General features: G+C 31.2%; 1 protein-coding gene across 1 annotated transcript; it reads right to left on the bottom strand.

Annotated features, from left to right (window-relative positions):
* LOC18613601 (exopolygalacturonase clone GBGE184) lies at window positions 1,322-3,207 on the bottom strand. Its single transcript, XM_007050927.2, has 5 exons — window positions 2,954-3,207; window positions 2,469-2,783; window positions 2,051-2,340; window positions 1,741-1,957; window positions 1,322-1,632 (listed from the first exon to the last, which is right to left on the bottom strand). The coding sequence occupies exons 1-5, from the start codon at window positions 3,158-3,160 to the stop codon at window positions 1,387-1,389; spliced, it is 1,275 nt and encodes a 424-aa protein (XP_007050989.2). The 5' UTR covers window positions 3,161-3,207; the 3' UTR covers window positions 1,322-1,386.

Here is a 15,544-nt window from a genome sequence, read left to right as displayed (position 1 = left end):
CTGTCGACATTGCTAGAAGAAAAGTATGGAAGATGTCCTTTTTCACCATTGTTTGGTCCATTTGGCTGTATAAGAACAAGATGGTTTTTGATGGATTAACTTGGGATGCCTGTAAAGTGTTGGAGATTATCAAAATTAGAATGGCATGGTGGGTAAAGTCTAAAGGGCCCCAGGATAATTTGGACACTCTTAAGATTGTGAGATTTTCGCTCCTTGTTGCTATTCCAACAAAAAGAGATAAGGTTAAAGTCCAGGTTCAATGGAAGATTCCTCCAAATGGGTGGTTAAAATTTAACACTGATGGAGCTGCTAGGGACTACCCCGGTCCTCTTGGCATTGGGGGTGTGTTGAGAAATGAGAAAGGTATGGTGAAAATGCTTTTCTCCAAAACAGGGGATTGGGATGATGCCAATCTTACGAAAATGTTAGCTATTCAAGAAGCTTTAATTCTTTTTATGGTGATAGGTTGGTGTCATCCGTTTGGGTTAATCATTGAAACTGATTCTATAAATGCTGTTACTTGGGTCTCAAAACCACTTTCCTCTCCATGGCGCCTTAGAAATCTAGTGCTAAAAATCAAAGCTCTGTTGAGTAAGATTCCTAAATGGCAGATTATTCACACTCCGAGATCTGGGAATGAACTAGCAGACAGCCTTACCAAACTGGGGGTGGAAAGAGCCACAGACCTGTTGCAAGTTATCCCTTAATTGTCATGGTTTGCTTTTGTCTACTTCGCTTGACTTCCTCACGGAGTCGATGGCTCTTTTATGCTTCAAGAACAGGATTTGTGTGTCCAGAGGTATTAATGTGGTCATGGTTTTCAGCCTTGTCGATGGTGGTCCTCTGTGCCTAGGGACGTCTTGATGTGTTGGTCTTTGTAAATATGTGAGTTTTGAATTTTGTTGTTCTTGTTCTTTGCTTGGTGCGGCAAGAGAAGGAAACAGGCACGCTGGTTATGTTTCCTTGTCTTACTGACTCTTCCTTTGTTTTTAATCTTTTGGGCTGGTGGGGATGTGTTGCCTTAGGGCTTTTTGTAAATGTTTAGGTGGATGGTTTAAGGGCAAGGTTGGGTGCTGGTATTTTTTGCCTACCAGTATGTGATCAGAGGGTTAAGACTGTGTTCTTTCCAGTTTTGAACCTTTTCTGTTTGTACATGAACATCCTTTCTTTATGAATGAACCTTAATTTTCAAAAAAAAAATGGAAGTTCCAAGTCTCAACTTAAGCTTCCCTACATCAGTGCAACTGCCACTGCCGAATTATGGAAAACGGGCGTTTCCTCAAAGTGCAAATGCAGTGGAGGTAAGCTATGTAGAGAGGTGGAAAAGAAAGGGTAAAAAAATTTTGATATTATGATATGTATGGATATCGCATCTAGGAGAAGAAATTAGGGACAAGCTGGCGGATTCTGTTTACCGCCAGATGTGACTTTCACATTCAGACATGAAGCTGACAGGGTTGAATTTTGCATGCGTTTGCTTTTGCGGACGCTCTTATAGGCCAAATCGATGTCAACCAATTGAACACCTTGGCAGGGGACTTCGGAGCTGCATGACAAAGAGACTGCAACTGGTGATTTTGAGGTGCCCCTGATGTTCTTGTAATGGACATCACTAACTTTCACCCGTGATGGCTGCGCATAACAAAACAGGAGTTTAAAATACTTAAATCACCGCAGAATAATTATGATCGTAAGTAGTAAAAGTTTGTGAAAGAATTGCAAATTGTGTTTCTGCATTACCGCACTCTTATGGGAGCCATAATTCTGATCTATGATAATGGGATTTTGAACCATATCCATTACAATGTCTTGAAAAGTGATGCTTGAAGCTTGGCTTGGAGGTGATCCAGGCCAGGTCTTGATCCTCACACCATTGGTGGTGTTAGATAACGTGCAATTTTTAACAACAATCCCACTTACGTCCTCCTCGTCTTTGTACTTGCCCAGGCTACCAATACTATTGCAAGCCCGAAATTGAAGAAAGAAAAAGCCAAAGGAACATTCAGAATTTTCAGAAGTAAATTCTACTATGGTAATCTATAATTGTTACCTTATGCCATGTCCTGGACCACAAAAAACACTGGAGATGGAGATGTTGGTCGCTCCTTGTCCAATGGAAATGCAGTCATCACCGGTTCCAATGTTGCTGTTAGTTATATTAACAAAACTGGAACTGCCTATATGAATGCCATCGGTATTCGGGCTTTTTGCAGGAGCAGTGATATTCAGGTCATGAACTGTTATATTAGCACTGCGTGTGATGAACATGTGGAATGATTTTGCATTTACGGAACTGATCCCATTGACAACAGAATTATTCACTCTGTGGAATTTAATTGACTGCACCAAATCAGGAAAGGTTACAAGGAGAATTAGTTATTAAATCACCAAAAGTGCTTGAAGAATGCTAACGGCATTCAAAAATGTTTATTGCTTAATAATTACATTAATTAACTGATATTGCTTACCACTGGTAGAAGTTGGCACCCGGAGTTGTGGCTACAGTCATTATATCCCCATACAGAGGCTCCCTGGCCATCGATAGTTCCACTGCCGGTAATGATCAAGCCATCAATTAACTCGAACAGGATCCACTCAGCTGTAGGATATTCGCTGATATCTGTCGTCGCTTTTATGGTTCCTTCAATTTTGACAGTTATAGGATTTGAGCTTTTGCATGGCCCCTGAAAAACCACCTGCCCAGTCAGATATGTTCCTCGTGGGATAACTAGCGTCGCTGGAGCACTAGCGCTGCATGCTGCCTTCCAAGCTTTAACGAACGGCTGCATAGAGAAGATATTTCAAGGTTAATTCTGTATATCCGGAACTTGCTAGGTCAATTCAATTGGAAGGTCCAATGCATGTGAGGGCATGGAATACTGATATCTAGCTTCCATTGCTCAAATTCATGTAGACAAGCTGATGCGTGCCTCATCTCCTAGGTCAGACTCACCTCAAAGTTATCGGTCTTGCCATCTGCCTTGGCACCATATGTCATAACATCAAAAACTGTGGCATCAGCATCAGCATCAGCAAGATTGCGACGGACACGGAAACCATGCCGGCGACCCTCAGGTACTGCACCTTCGGCCACGAAGGAGAGCAAGGCTAAGCCTAACAAAACTACAGTTTTAACCTTGCATCTTCCAGCAATGGCCATGGTAACCGTGTACACGGCGCCTTATATATAATACCACAGTTTTTGGTGTGTATAAACACCACAATAGAATCCATCTGAGATTCCGAAGTTATATTTTTGTGCGCTCAAACTATCTTTAGCAAATTCTTACAAGATTAGACCGCGGTGGAATTCCTGGTCTTTGGTTTCTCCATGTTTATAGTACGTATCTTCGCTGGATTTAGCACCACTATATCTGCGCATATGTTGAAGCCACAAACATCGAAAACAAAACTGGTACGTAGTTTTATTTCTCAAAACATCTTTTTTTTTTTACTTATTAATTATGAAATAAATCTTTTCTAATACTGAAACAAAAACATATAGTATTCTATATGATAAAACTAATCTCCATATAAATTCAATATCTTTACTAGCTAATATTCAAACTAACTGCTCACTGAATTTGGTTTGTTGATGAAATTACATAAAAGCCTAATAACATAATTAAAATTAACATATAAAATAAGATTATATTAATTATTTAATTTATTTATTTCACATCCACATAAAAGGAAAATAAAAAAATCTCTTTTATTTACCTTTGCAAATTCTAATACTACTAATTTTTATGTAAATATTATTAATTATTAAATAATTTTTTATTAACTGGTGACACTTATTCAAACAATAATTTATATATGAGAATAAAATTTTATTAACTGGTGACACTAATTCAAGCAGTATTTTTAATTATTAAATAATCCATATGTTTGCTTGGTACTGCCACAGGAACAAAAAAGCAGAAGGGAGGAGTTTAAGAGACTCAGTGAGAGAGTTGAGAGAGAAAGAAAATGATTTTGTTATGAAATAAATTTGAAAAGAGCAATTATAAGCGAAATATAAGAAAAAATTTTAAAAAGAAAGAAAGAATTTAAAAAGAGTAAGAAGATCTTATTAAGTATATATTTACAAATGAAGTGAGAGACCTATTTATAGGCCAACAATCTTTTGAATCATAATTATAATATAATTCTATCTAAGAGTTTAAATCATATTACATTTCTTGTATCTTGCCTATTAGGTTGTTTAATTTGATTTGCACTTCTTATAAAATAATGGACATTCGCATATTTGTTCATAATAATTTTATTTTTTAGGTAATTAAATATTATAACTTATTGACATTCATTTTTAAGTATCTAAAAAGCTTTTAATTTATTTATTAATAATATGACATTTTATGATTAACAATATATTATTAATGCATAAAATATAAATCTTAACTCAATTAATAAATTTTGAAATATATCGGAATCAAAATAATAAACTATCATGTACAGAATATGGAATACAAAAAATCAGGAACCCTCCATATGATAGAATATGGAGGTAGACTATATGTAGCAGGGCGCACTTGCAAAAATGAACTCTCGCGATGTTAAAACAGTGACTAATCAGAAAGCTCTATCATCTATATTTAAAAGGATTTCATATATAATGATATTATAGACATTTTAATATGGAGATAACAGATAATTACAAGAAATCAAATAGGTAATCCTAGTAGAAATGGCATCATAAAGCCAAGACATTTTAATCTGCAAGTAGATTTGAAATCAACACAAAGTTCATTAAAAAAATAAAAAGAGAGACTAATAAAGCTTATGACGAATTAGTGTATGTGTGGGTTTCTTGTGGCCACGATGCTCTACTACCACCACTCCATGAAATATTTTGGCTGCACGGTAACAATCCATGTCATCACGAGTGTCACCACCTAGAACACCTGCAGGCTGAGGACGGGGTTGGAAATGATGCTGGGAGCTTTGGTCAAGAGGAGGCCCAGTTTTTCTTCCAAGGCCTTCCTCCAGCAAAGCAAAGGCTTCAATCCCAATTCTTTCAAGGTCACTTGGACGTGCCATTTCACTCAATTTGCTCTCTCTGCTTCAGTAGAAATGTTGTCTTGGCTACGCTATGTATAAGGCCAAAGAAGCACGACCCTTTTATAGCATTCTTCTTGTTGGAATCTTCATTTTCAAATTCGTATAAGGAAGCCTAACTTACTTTCGGTGGCCTTTCACGTGGTGCTGCAAATGAAAATTCGAGCCCATCCCTACATATGTTTGTGACGTTATGGTCAAGTCAGTCAATAGTCAGCAGGATTCTTCGGGAACTTATCTCTTCCTATCTGAACTAAATAATTGTTGGAAAAACACCCACATTGTCGATGCTTCTGGTATGAGGAAGCCAATTAAAAGCTTGGAGGAGAGAACAAAGAATAAGGGATCTGGAACAAGTTGTATAAGAATGTACTGATTAGATTCCAGTTCCACCCTCGCCTCTTTATTCGGATTTCATCCAATAGTTTTGGCTTGCTGGGAAAAGGCTGTGGTAGAAGGTAGAATATGGATAAGAACACCTGGAGTGCTGGGTAGGGATATGAAAGAGAATACCATCAATTTTTGAATGTCCATTTAATTCAAAGTTTGTAGTTGACGGGTTAAAATTGTGCTAGGATTCTACTGTAAACGCCGAGATTGAATTTTATTTTCTTTAGACTGCAATACTGGATGCGGGGTTAATGAACGTGGACTAACTGTCTCCGTAAAGTAGCCCAGCCCACAAATGTTTGCTTTTCGTTATTCCAATTTTCAAATTTCATTAATTTTTGCCTTAAATTATAAATGTAATGCTTAAATAAGTTCTTAAATTATTAAAAAAATAATTTTTTATTTTTTTATTTCATTCAATTAAGTCAATGTATTTTTATTTTAAGTCAAATAAATTTTTATGATTATTAACTGACTAATTATCATTAATTAAAATATCACTTGTAATTTTATATTCACATAGACATCAACATTAATGTGAAGATTAAAAAATATCACATGTTTATCTTATCATGTTAAATTAATATGTTACGTTATTATCAATTATAATATGCCAACATGTTATATCATTATTAATTATTTTATATTAGTATGTCACGTTTATTATAAAATAATAAAAAATATTTCTACTAAATCAATCACTAGTCAAAAAAACTTATTTAATTCAAAATAAAAATATAAATATTTAATTAAATATAATAAAAATATAAAAACTTATTTAAATTTTTTTAAATAATTTAAAATTTTTTTGAATATTATATACCTAAACTATAACCTTAAAAAATCATGTAGGTGTCAAATATACTAATTAGGGTCATTGTAGCAGAAATTCTTCACTTTCTTGATGACTTGAGCAGCAGGAATTTGCGTTCCCTAGTTAATTTCCATGATGCACCAGAACTCGGAGATGACAGATGGGGAGTTCAAGGCCGCCGTGACGAGCGGCTTTTCTTTAACGGTCCTTTGGGCTCCTTGCCCAACCTTTATCCAAATTTAAACAAAAGTTATTTGAACTTGTGACCAATCGCCAATCGGTACCTTAATTAGCGCGATTTAATTAAAGATTATTTAATAGAAACAGAGGTCAATCAATGATTCGTGACCAAACTATTAAAACACCCTAGCTTTATCAGTTTCTCTAGCTATAATATGCTATTAACGATTAATAATGAAATCTTGGAGCAAATCCTGTGGGCACTTTGGATCCTTGTGATCTATCATCAATTTTAAAGCAAATCACGATCCAAAATAGTATTTTCTGTCATGATTTTCCTAGGATTCCTCGTAATTATTGCAATCCAGTGATCCATCATCCTTTAGTTTTTTCGTACTCGGCTGTGTATAGAGAGATCAACAAAGATATCATTAATCGACCCACTGAAATGAGCATAGAAAATGCGAAGTTCCATCCCAAAACTGACAACCCAACTCAAAAGAACAAACAAGCTCAACCCATCACGAGCTTCCAGCTAAACTTTAAAGCATCCTCCAGAAACGACGAGAGAATCGGACAGTTAGAAGAAGAGAACAAGTAAACATCCAGCAATAAACCATCAACACCAGCCACCTCAATTTTGAGGTCTGTTGACACCCATTTTTGACAAATTGTCTGCTCATGAATTAGCCTTTATGGGAATTTTAGAGAATTGGACGAATTTGATTTTCCTCGAACAAACCTCAATGATGTTTAAGGCAGACCTGAGTTGCCAACGTACCCTTTCACCGTTCCTTGCCCGAGACAATGCATTTGCTGAGTCATTTTCATCTATTTGAAAAAGAAATGGAGTAATTAATCGGACTACTCCTGTTTTCTTCAATGATTATCCATAATCTTGACAATCTAAGAAATCTTGGAAAGACTAGGAGTTGGGACCAGGGGTTGGAAGTGACATTTTTGTAAGGCTGGAACACTACCAGCCCTAGCATCCCAGGACACGTGTGTCGTTACTCTCCGCACCAAAAATCCCATTGCATCCAACTCTGTGTGGCCTCCACGTTGTCCATTGTGCGTGGGTGCCAAATTTAATAGCGAGGAAACAAAAAAACGAAGAAACGTAAAATAACTGAGTCAAAACAAAGAGTTCAGGCGAAACGGAAACTAGTAAACAAAGAATAATCCACCTATATTTACATTGATAACTATGAGTGGCATTCCAAATCTCGACCATCGAATCAAAATGAAATTAAAGAGTGAGAGTAAATTTAACTGCGTTTAATTGTGCACAATTGCCCATTAATTTTACGATCTCACTTGGACTTTGAATATTACTTATTACTAGAGATAATGTAATCTAATGGGCATTAGAGTACACGATCATTGGGGACCTGTTTGGATAAGGATGGCCGAACAAATAATAAAAGCATTAGAGGATAATAGGACCACTTTTCAAAAGTTTAACGTTTTGTGTGTGTGACCCTCGCAGCCTCACTTCACTATTCAAAAGAACAAGGTTTTGCAAAGTTAAGATAGGTTTTAGCCTTCAGAAATCAGCTGGCCATTGATGGTTTTCCGGTGGTGGACCAAAGTGGGGTCATAAGCTGCCAAGTTTATTGTGGTTGGATACAGACATAATATAATATATTCTCAAAAGAGTTGTGTTAATTTGTCTTATATTTATTATTTCACGTAATTTCTTTTATCGTTTGATATTGAATTACATTTTAAGAATTAATATCTTTTTTGTTATGAAATATAAATTGAAAGAATAACTATAAGAGAAAAATTTTATTCAAGTGTGTATTCACAAATAAAATAAGAGAGATATTAATAACCTTTAAATCTTAATCTTAATCTAATTTAATATATATTTAAATCTAGATATAAATAATTAAATGTGTCTAGTCTATTACGTTGTTTGACTTAATTTGAACATTTTGAGTAATATAATGGACATTCACACAGATATCCATAGCATTCCTCTTGAGTGTTAATATGTCTCATTAAAATCTTATTAGGAAAAAAACCTAATGGAAAAAAATCTAGGTGAAAGAAAAAAAGTATAAAATTCTTTTCAAAAGTACACTTTTGAAATATTGTCTCATTAAAAACTTTACCAAAAACAACCCAGTAGGAAAGCCCTTGATGAAGGAAAAAATTATAATGTGTATTTTACTCTCCTATGACTGCATTATTTAAAATCTTTAAAACGGCGCATTTCAAATTTTATATCAACTTTTCAAATGTTGCAAAAAAAAGAGCTTTGGTGAATAAATTTGTTAAATTGTCACATTAACGAATTTGTTGAACACCAATATCTCTTTTTTCTTGGAGATTATGAGTGAAGAGGAATTTTGATGAAATATGTTTTGTTCTATCACCTTTAATGTATCCTTCATTTAACTGTACTATACAAGCAATATTATTTTCATATAACATTGTTAGAATTTTGTTCTTGGTTGATAATTCACACGTTTCTCGAATATGTTGAGCTATAGATTTTAACTAGACATATTCACGACTTCCCTCATGAATTGCTAAAATTTCTACATGATTAAAAAAAATAACAACTATAATTTGTTTTATAAAATACTATGAAATAATCATACCTCCATATTTGAATAAATAAGCTATCTAGGATCGAGTTTTGTGTAGATTATATAAATATTCTGCATCTGCATAACCAATTAAATTTGATTTTGAGACATTTGAGTAATATAAGTTCATATCCATTGTTCTTCAGAGATATCGAAGTATATGTTTAATTCTATTCCAATATCATTGAGTTGCAGAATAACTATATATTACTAATAAATTTACAGAAAATGATATATTAAGTCGTGTATTACTATATAGATATATTAATACTCCAATTGTATTAAGATATGATACTTTAAGATTAAAAAGTTCAAAATATATTAGTGCTCCAATTGTATTAAGGTATGGTACTTCAAGATTAAAAAGTTCTTCATCATCCTTACGAGATCGGAAATGGTAAATGGTTCATGTTCACATCTAGTGACCTTACAACTATTAGTAAACTCAATAGATGTTCTTTGTCCATATAAAATCATTTTAACACTTTTGCTATATAATTTGATTAATTAAAAAAATTCTATTTTTTAAGTGTTTAATCTGAATATCCAAATAAAATTTTATTTTTCCAAGATCTTTCATCTCAACTTATTTCTTTAAGTAACCCAGGACTTTTGATAACTCTTTAAGAATTTCAATAATATTCAAGTTATCAATATAAATTGCAATTATGAGAAATTCATATCCGAATCTTTTTATAAAACACATGGGCATATAAAATCATTTTTATAGTTTTTTTTAACAAATATTCACTAAGATGATTATATCACATGCATCTAGATTCTTTTAATCCATATATTTATTTATTTATTTTGATCAAATAAATTTTTAAAAATTGGGTACGTGCTTCAAGTAATTTAAATCCTTTAGGGATTTTCATATAGATATCAATATCAAGTGAGCCATATAAATAGGATGTAGTTACATTCCTTAGAAGCATTTCAATTTTCTCATATATTTTTAAACTAACTAAATATAAAAATGTAGCACCTGAGTATTTAGCTCATTAGTTAGTGTATGATCCACATGCCTAAAGAACAGGGTTCGAATCCTCTCTCCCCCAATTATAGAAAAAAAAACTAAATATAAAATGTAATTGCATCCACCACAGGAGAATATGTCTCTTTATAATCAATACTAGGTTTTTAGTTAAAACCTTGTGCAATAAGTCATGCTTTTTATCTCACAATCTCATTTTTCTCATTTCGTTTTTGTACAAATACCAGTTTATATCGCATTGGTTTTACACCATTTGGTATATGGACTACAAGTCTAAAAACTTTATGTTTTGCAAGTGAATTCAATTTCACCTTGCTGGAATTCGACCTCATGCTCAAACATGAAAAATAATTAATAATTAAAATAGTAACACAATGGAAAAATAAAATAATATTTAATCAGAGAAACAGTCAAATCCTACAGGATCAATGTTTGTATTTTTCATGTAACTTTTAAATTAATAATGAACACTCATAAGTTTAAGAGTTACATATCTTATTATGGATATCGTAATTAAGAGCCAATTAAATCCAAATATTTGCTTTTTCACCTTTAGGATTTGTTAAATCTTTAGCCACCCAAGTGTTTGGCATCTAACAATAATCCACACAGTGACTGAATAAGACATTCTCAAAGGTAGGATTTTTACTTATGCTAGCAAGTATTGTTTCTAAAACAAAATGACCAAAAATTCTTGCTAAATCTTATTTTTGTTAGACAAAGAAAATTATTTTTCTTTTCTTATTTTATGAAACAGCTGAGAAGTGGTTTTTTAAGACTTCCAATTCTAGTTTGCTAATATAATATATTTATATAGCCAAACTAATTTGTAACTCTAAATACAACAGTTGTATTTTAATTTAATTAAGTTTCTGAAAACTTAATTAATTTTTCACTTTATTTAAGTCTCTTTCAATTAAGTTCAACTTAATTAATTATCCTTATTTAATCTCAATCATGTCACTTAATGTGTGTGACCCATTAGGCTTCTAACATGTTGGCAATAACTATAAATTATAATCAAATATCAATTTAATAATTAATTTATATTTATAAATCATGAACAACATCTAGCAATACATCATGACCACCAAAATGTTAAAATAGTCAATTAAAAATTTTAATAAAACCCTTCAGTAATAAGCCTAACAGTGCAATACGGTCCTTTCATCAAATATCTTGAATATGTCATTAAGCATGGCTCGGTGTCTACGTATGACATTTCATATTAGTTCTCATCATTCATAACTAACCTTATGAATTTAGGAAACTAATTTTTCTCAAATTCATCATACTTTGGCCAAAGACTTCATACAAGTTAATCAAGACTTGAGAACAAGTGAGATACATCCCCTCATATCACTTACGGTGATGAATTCTCTCTTGACCACTCATTCACTTTCGCATGCTTCTTGGCATACCCAAAAACACCATGTTTAGGCATCTGGTTGCTTCCAAACCTGTAGGGGTGAAATCAAAGTATGTCATTCCTCATACAAGATGACCTAGTGTCTCAAGTCTAATGACTAATTGCACGACTATCACATGAGAACATTTTTCATAGACATTTAAGGGAAATATCAAATGGAGTTCTCATAGTGGGTCATGTTCAGTCAACTTGTTCTTTAACAAGTACCTACACGTTATCCTCAAGTATCCCATATACTTCAATCTATGAGATCGATTGCTTACTTTTCAAGTAAGAAGGATTAATATGTACCAATCTTTGAGCATTGTCAATACCTTGTCTTGATAATACAATGACTAGGAACAATTTTAGGAACATGGCTTTGATGCATAGTGATCTCATAACTGTAACAACTTTACAATTCTCTTGCAATGTCTTTATGTTCCATGGGCTTCATCCAATTAGTACTTAACTCCTTATTATTGAACTAACATGAAGAAAAACATTTATCACATATAATTATGCGATTAAATATGCATTAAATGATAATATATATATAAATATTTCTTGACCAATCCAATTGGCTCAAGGGCATATACCAACACACCTTGACTAATTATTTCTATGTCTACATTCTTCAATAGATGAAGGCTCAATATCTTCATTTTTTTTATAATATTGAGCGTTACATTATATGCAAAAATATCGTTGACGTTTATTTCATTCTAGTTTTATCTTTTCACGTCATGGCATAATTTATTAAGATCTATTCATTTTTAATGATTTCAGGTACCTAAATTTCTTTTAGAATTTTATCAATTATATTAAGGGTATTTTTTGGAGTTTATGTTTTCTCTTTTTGATCATCTTGTATATTTGCTCATTTTCTTTTTCGAGGATTATCTTTAAAGCTTATTGGTTTCTCACGCCTCTAACGTGCCTTGTCCTATAAGGACATCAATTGAATAAGAGTATTTGCAATTGATATATGAGATTTAGTTACTCTTTTTAGGTCAGTAAATACATCTAGCAACTGATTTGCTATATTTTTCTAAATGATTTATCTTTTGAACTTCAAGTTCACATTAATTTGTGCGATGATCAAAACTAAATAATAATAATGTATTCCAAGAAATTTCTATTTTCAGTTGCTTATTTTATCTCTTTAATGTTAAAAAATTTGTTTCATCAAAACGAGAATAAATAAACCTTACCTTGAATAAATTTCTTATTAATGGCTCTAAATATTTAATTATAAATGAAGATTTATATCCAACATATATTCTTAATCTTCTTTGAGGATTCATATTTGTGTATTGTGGTATAACAATTGGGACATATACCGCACATTAAAAAAATTCTTAAATAGGAAATATTTGGTTTCTAATTATAAACCAATTGTATAGGACAAAATTTATGATAAATCGTTGGCTTGATATGTAAAAGTGCTGCTACATGCAAAATGGCATGCCTCTAAGTAAAAATAAGGAGTTTAGTTTTTTTAAACAATGACCTTACAATTAGTTGGAAGTGTTTAATAAATGATTTTGTTGAACCGTTCTATATGTGAACATGAGCAACAAGCTATTTAACAGTTAATCCAACTAATATGAAATATTCATTGAAGGCTTGAAATATAAATTCACCAACATCGCTAGACGAGTAGTCTTGATTGCATAATTAGAAAAATGAGGTTGCAAACAAATAATTTAGGTGAGTAATTTTGCAAATGTCAAATTGTAAGTTAATAATAAATACACATGTTACCATCTAGTTGATGCATTGATTAAAACCACAAAATATTCAAATGGTCCACATATAACACCTTGAATAAGTTTAAAAAATATAGGAGATTTAGTCCCAAGTTTAGCTAGTGATAGACTTATAATTAATTTACCTTAAAAGCAAACAAAGAATGAGAATTCATCAAATTGAAAAACCTTATAGTTTTTCAATGGATGATCACATGAAGTTTTATTAATTTTTTGCATCAATATTGATCCGAGATAGCCCAATCGATTATGCCAAACACTCAAATTATTAGTAAACTTCTGGTTTACTATAACATGAGTTTTAATCATTTTAATTTTCATGTAACACAAATCAGATGATAAAGCGAGTAATTTTGTTCAATATACATTTCTTACTAAAGATAATAGATGTAATATAAAGGTATTCATTATCTCTTTCGTTCGTTGTTTCAATATTATATCTATTTAGACGAATATCTTTAAAACTTAATAATTTTTTTTGAAAACTTACTATAAAATAATGCATTCTCTATTATTAATTTCGTTCCTCTAGGTAGTAAAATATTGCTCTTCCGAAACCTCCAATTAATCTTGTACTATCATATGAATATCAATATTTGTCTTTAATAAAATAAAAAAAATACAATAAGAAATGTACAAGTTAACATAAAAAAACATTAAATACAAAATTTATTATTAAAATATATAATAAGAACATATCATTTAAATATAATAAGAACATATAAAAGCATATTTATAATAAAGTTATACTCAAACAAACCACAAACTATTAAGAAATTTCATGGATATTTCAATTATCAATCAAATGATCAATTCCTTAAGGGTGGACAAAAAAAATCAAACAACATCTTGTGTGTTACATTAATTTTGTCATAGTTAAAATTATCTTGAACAAAATCTATTTCAATAAAGTTCAACAAGATGTCTCAACATACAATAAGTACACAACCAATGGCTTTTCATGTTACATTGATGACAGATATTTTCTACATTCCTTTTATTCTATTTATTTGTATCTTTTTCTTATATTTTTTCGTTACTCATCTATTTTTAGTGGATAAAAGTATCCATCTACCTTTAGTGGGTAGAGATATTCTTAAAATAATAATTAGTATAACCACCATGATTGTAATTATCATAACGACCTCTTCCACATCTATAATCATAATTATTAAATTATGTTGCATTCACTTCAAGAAATGGATGAAGTTCATGATTTTTCATTAATAACTTATTATTTTGTTCAACCACAAAAAGACATGAAATCTGAAATAAAACATACTCCATATTTTCATGCTCAACTTGATTTAATAAATCAAGAGACAAAATATAATAAATACTACATGATAGCAAATTCATATTAAAACTGATTTTTAGAGAATGAAAATACTAAAAAGATATTAAGTCACTTGATTTGCTAAAACCAAAATTCAAAGACCAATAATTGAAATCAAATTAAATAATATCAACTAAATAATATCAAAACGAATTGTGTTGATAACATGTTATGAAATATAAACTGAAAGAACAACTATAAAATAATTAATAAATTAAAAAATATTTTATTAAATGTGTATTTACAAATGAAAGGAGGGGCTATTTATAGGCTAATAATTTCTTAAATTCTAATCTTAATCTAATTTGATCCATATCCAAATCTATATATATAATCAACTCTAAGAGTTGAAATCAGATTATACTTCTTGTGTCTAGCTTAACTATTTGACTTGATTTGAATTTCTTAAATCGTAACATAATATACATTCATACATATATTAATAACATTTTCAATCATATTAAAATTTATTCAATTTTAATATTTTCTCTTTTAAAATTCAAAATAAGATGAATTCGTTGTTTATGCTTTACAGGACACTCTAAACTTTGTCGAAATTGATCTATGCATTCAATTTCCTATGAAATGTCCACGACGAGCTTGTACTTTCTTTTTTTTTTTTTTGCAAACAGTTGTACTTCCTATGAAAGGTCCCCCACGGCAAAACCATTAATGGCAAGCTGATTTCTTTTTCCTAAGAGCATTTAATAGTTAAAAAGTACTGAATAAAGCATTATTTATTATATATATATATATATATTTATATATACACTTGTTTAAGTACATTGACTATAGAGTTATATTTCATGATGATAACTAAAAATTAAGACATTAACAAATTAGTAAATATTTTAATTAAATAAAAATATTTTCATTGTATTGAGAATTAATTAATTAATAATAGGAAGAACCTCTTTAACATATTACTAATGATGACATTCGGATGTGATAAGCTGTGAGATCTTAGCCCTTTATTAAACTCCATC

Source organism: Theobroma cacao, chromosome 1 (assembly GCF_000208745.1).
Source record: "Theobroma cacao cultivar B97-61/B2 chromosome 1, Criollo_cocoa_genome_V2, whole genome shotgun sequence".
In the NCBI taxonomy this organism is placed as follows: domain Eukaryota; kingdom Viridiplantae; phylum Streptophyta; class Magnoliopsida; order Malvales; family Malvaceae; genus Theobroma; species Theobroma cacao.
Note: the sequence above shows the minus strand (reverse complement) of the source record. Positions and strands in the feature narration are given on the sequence as shown.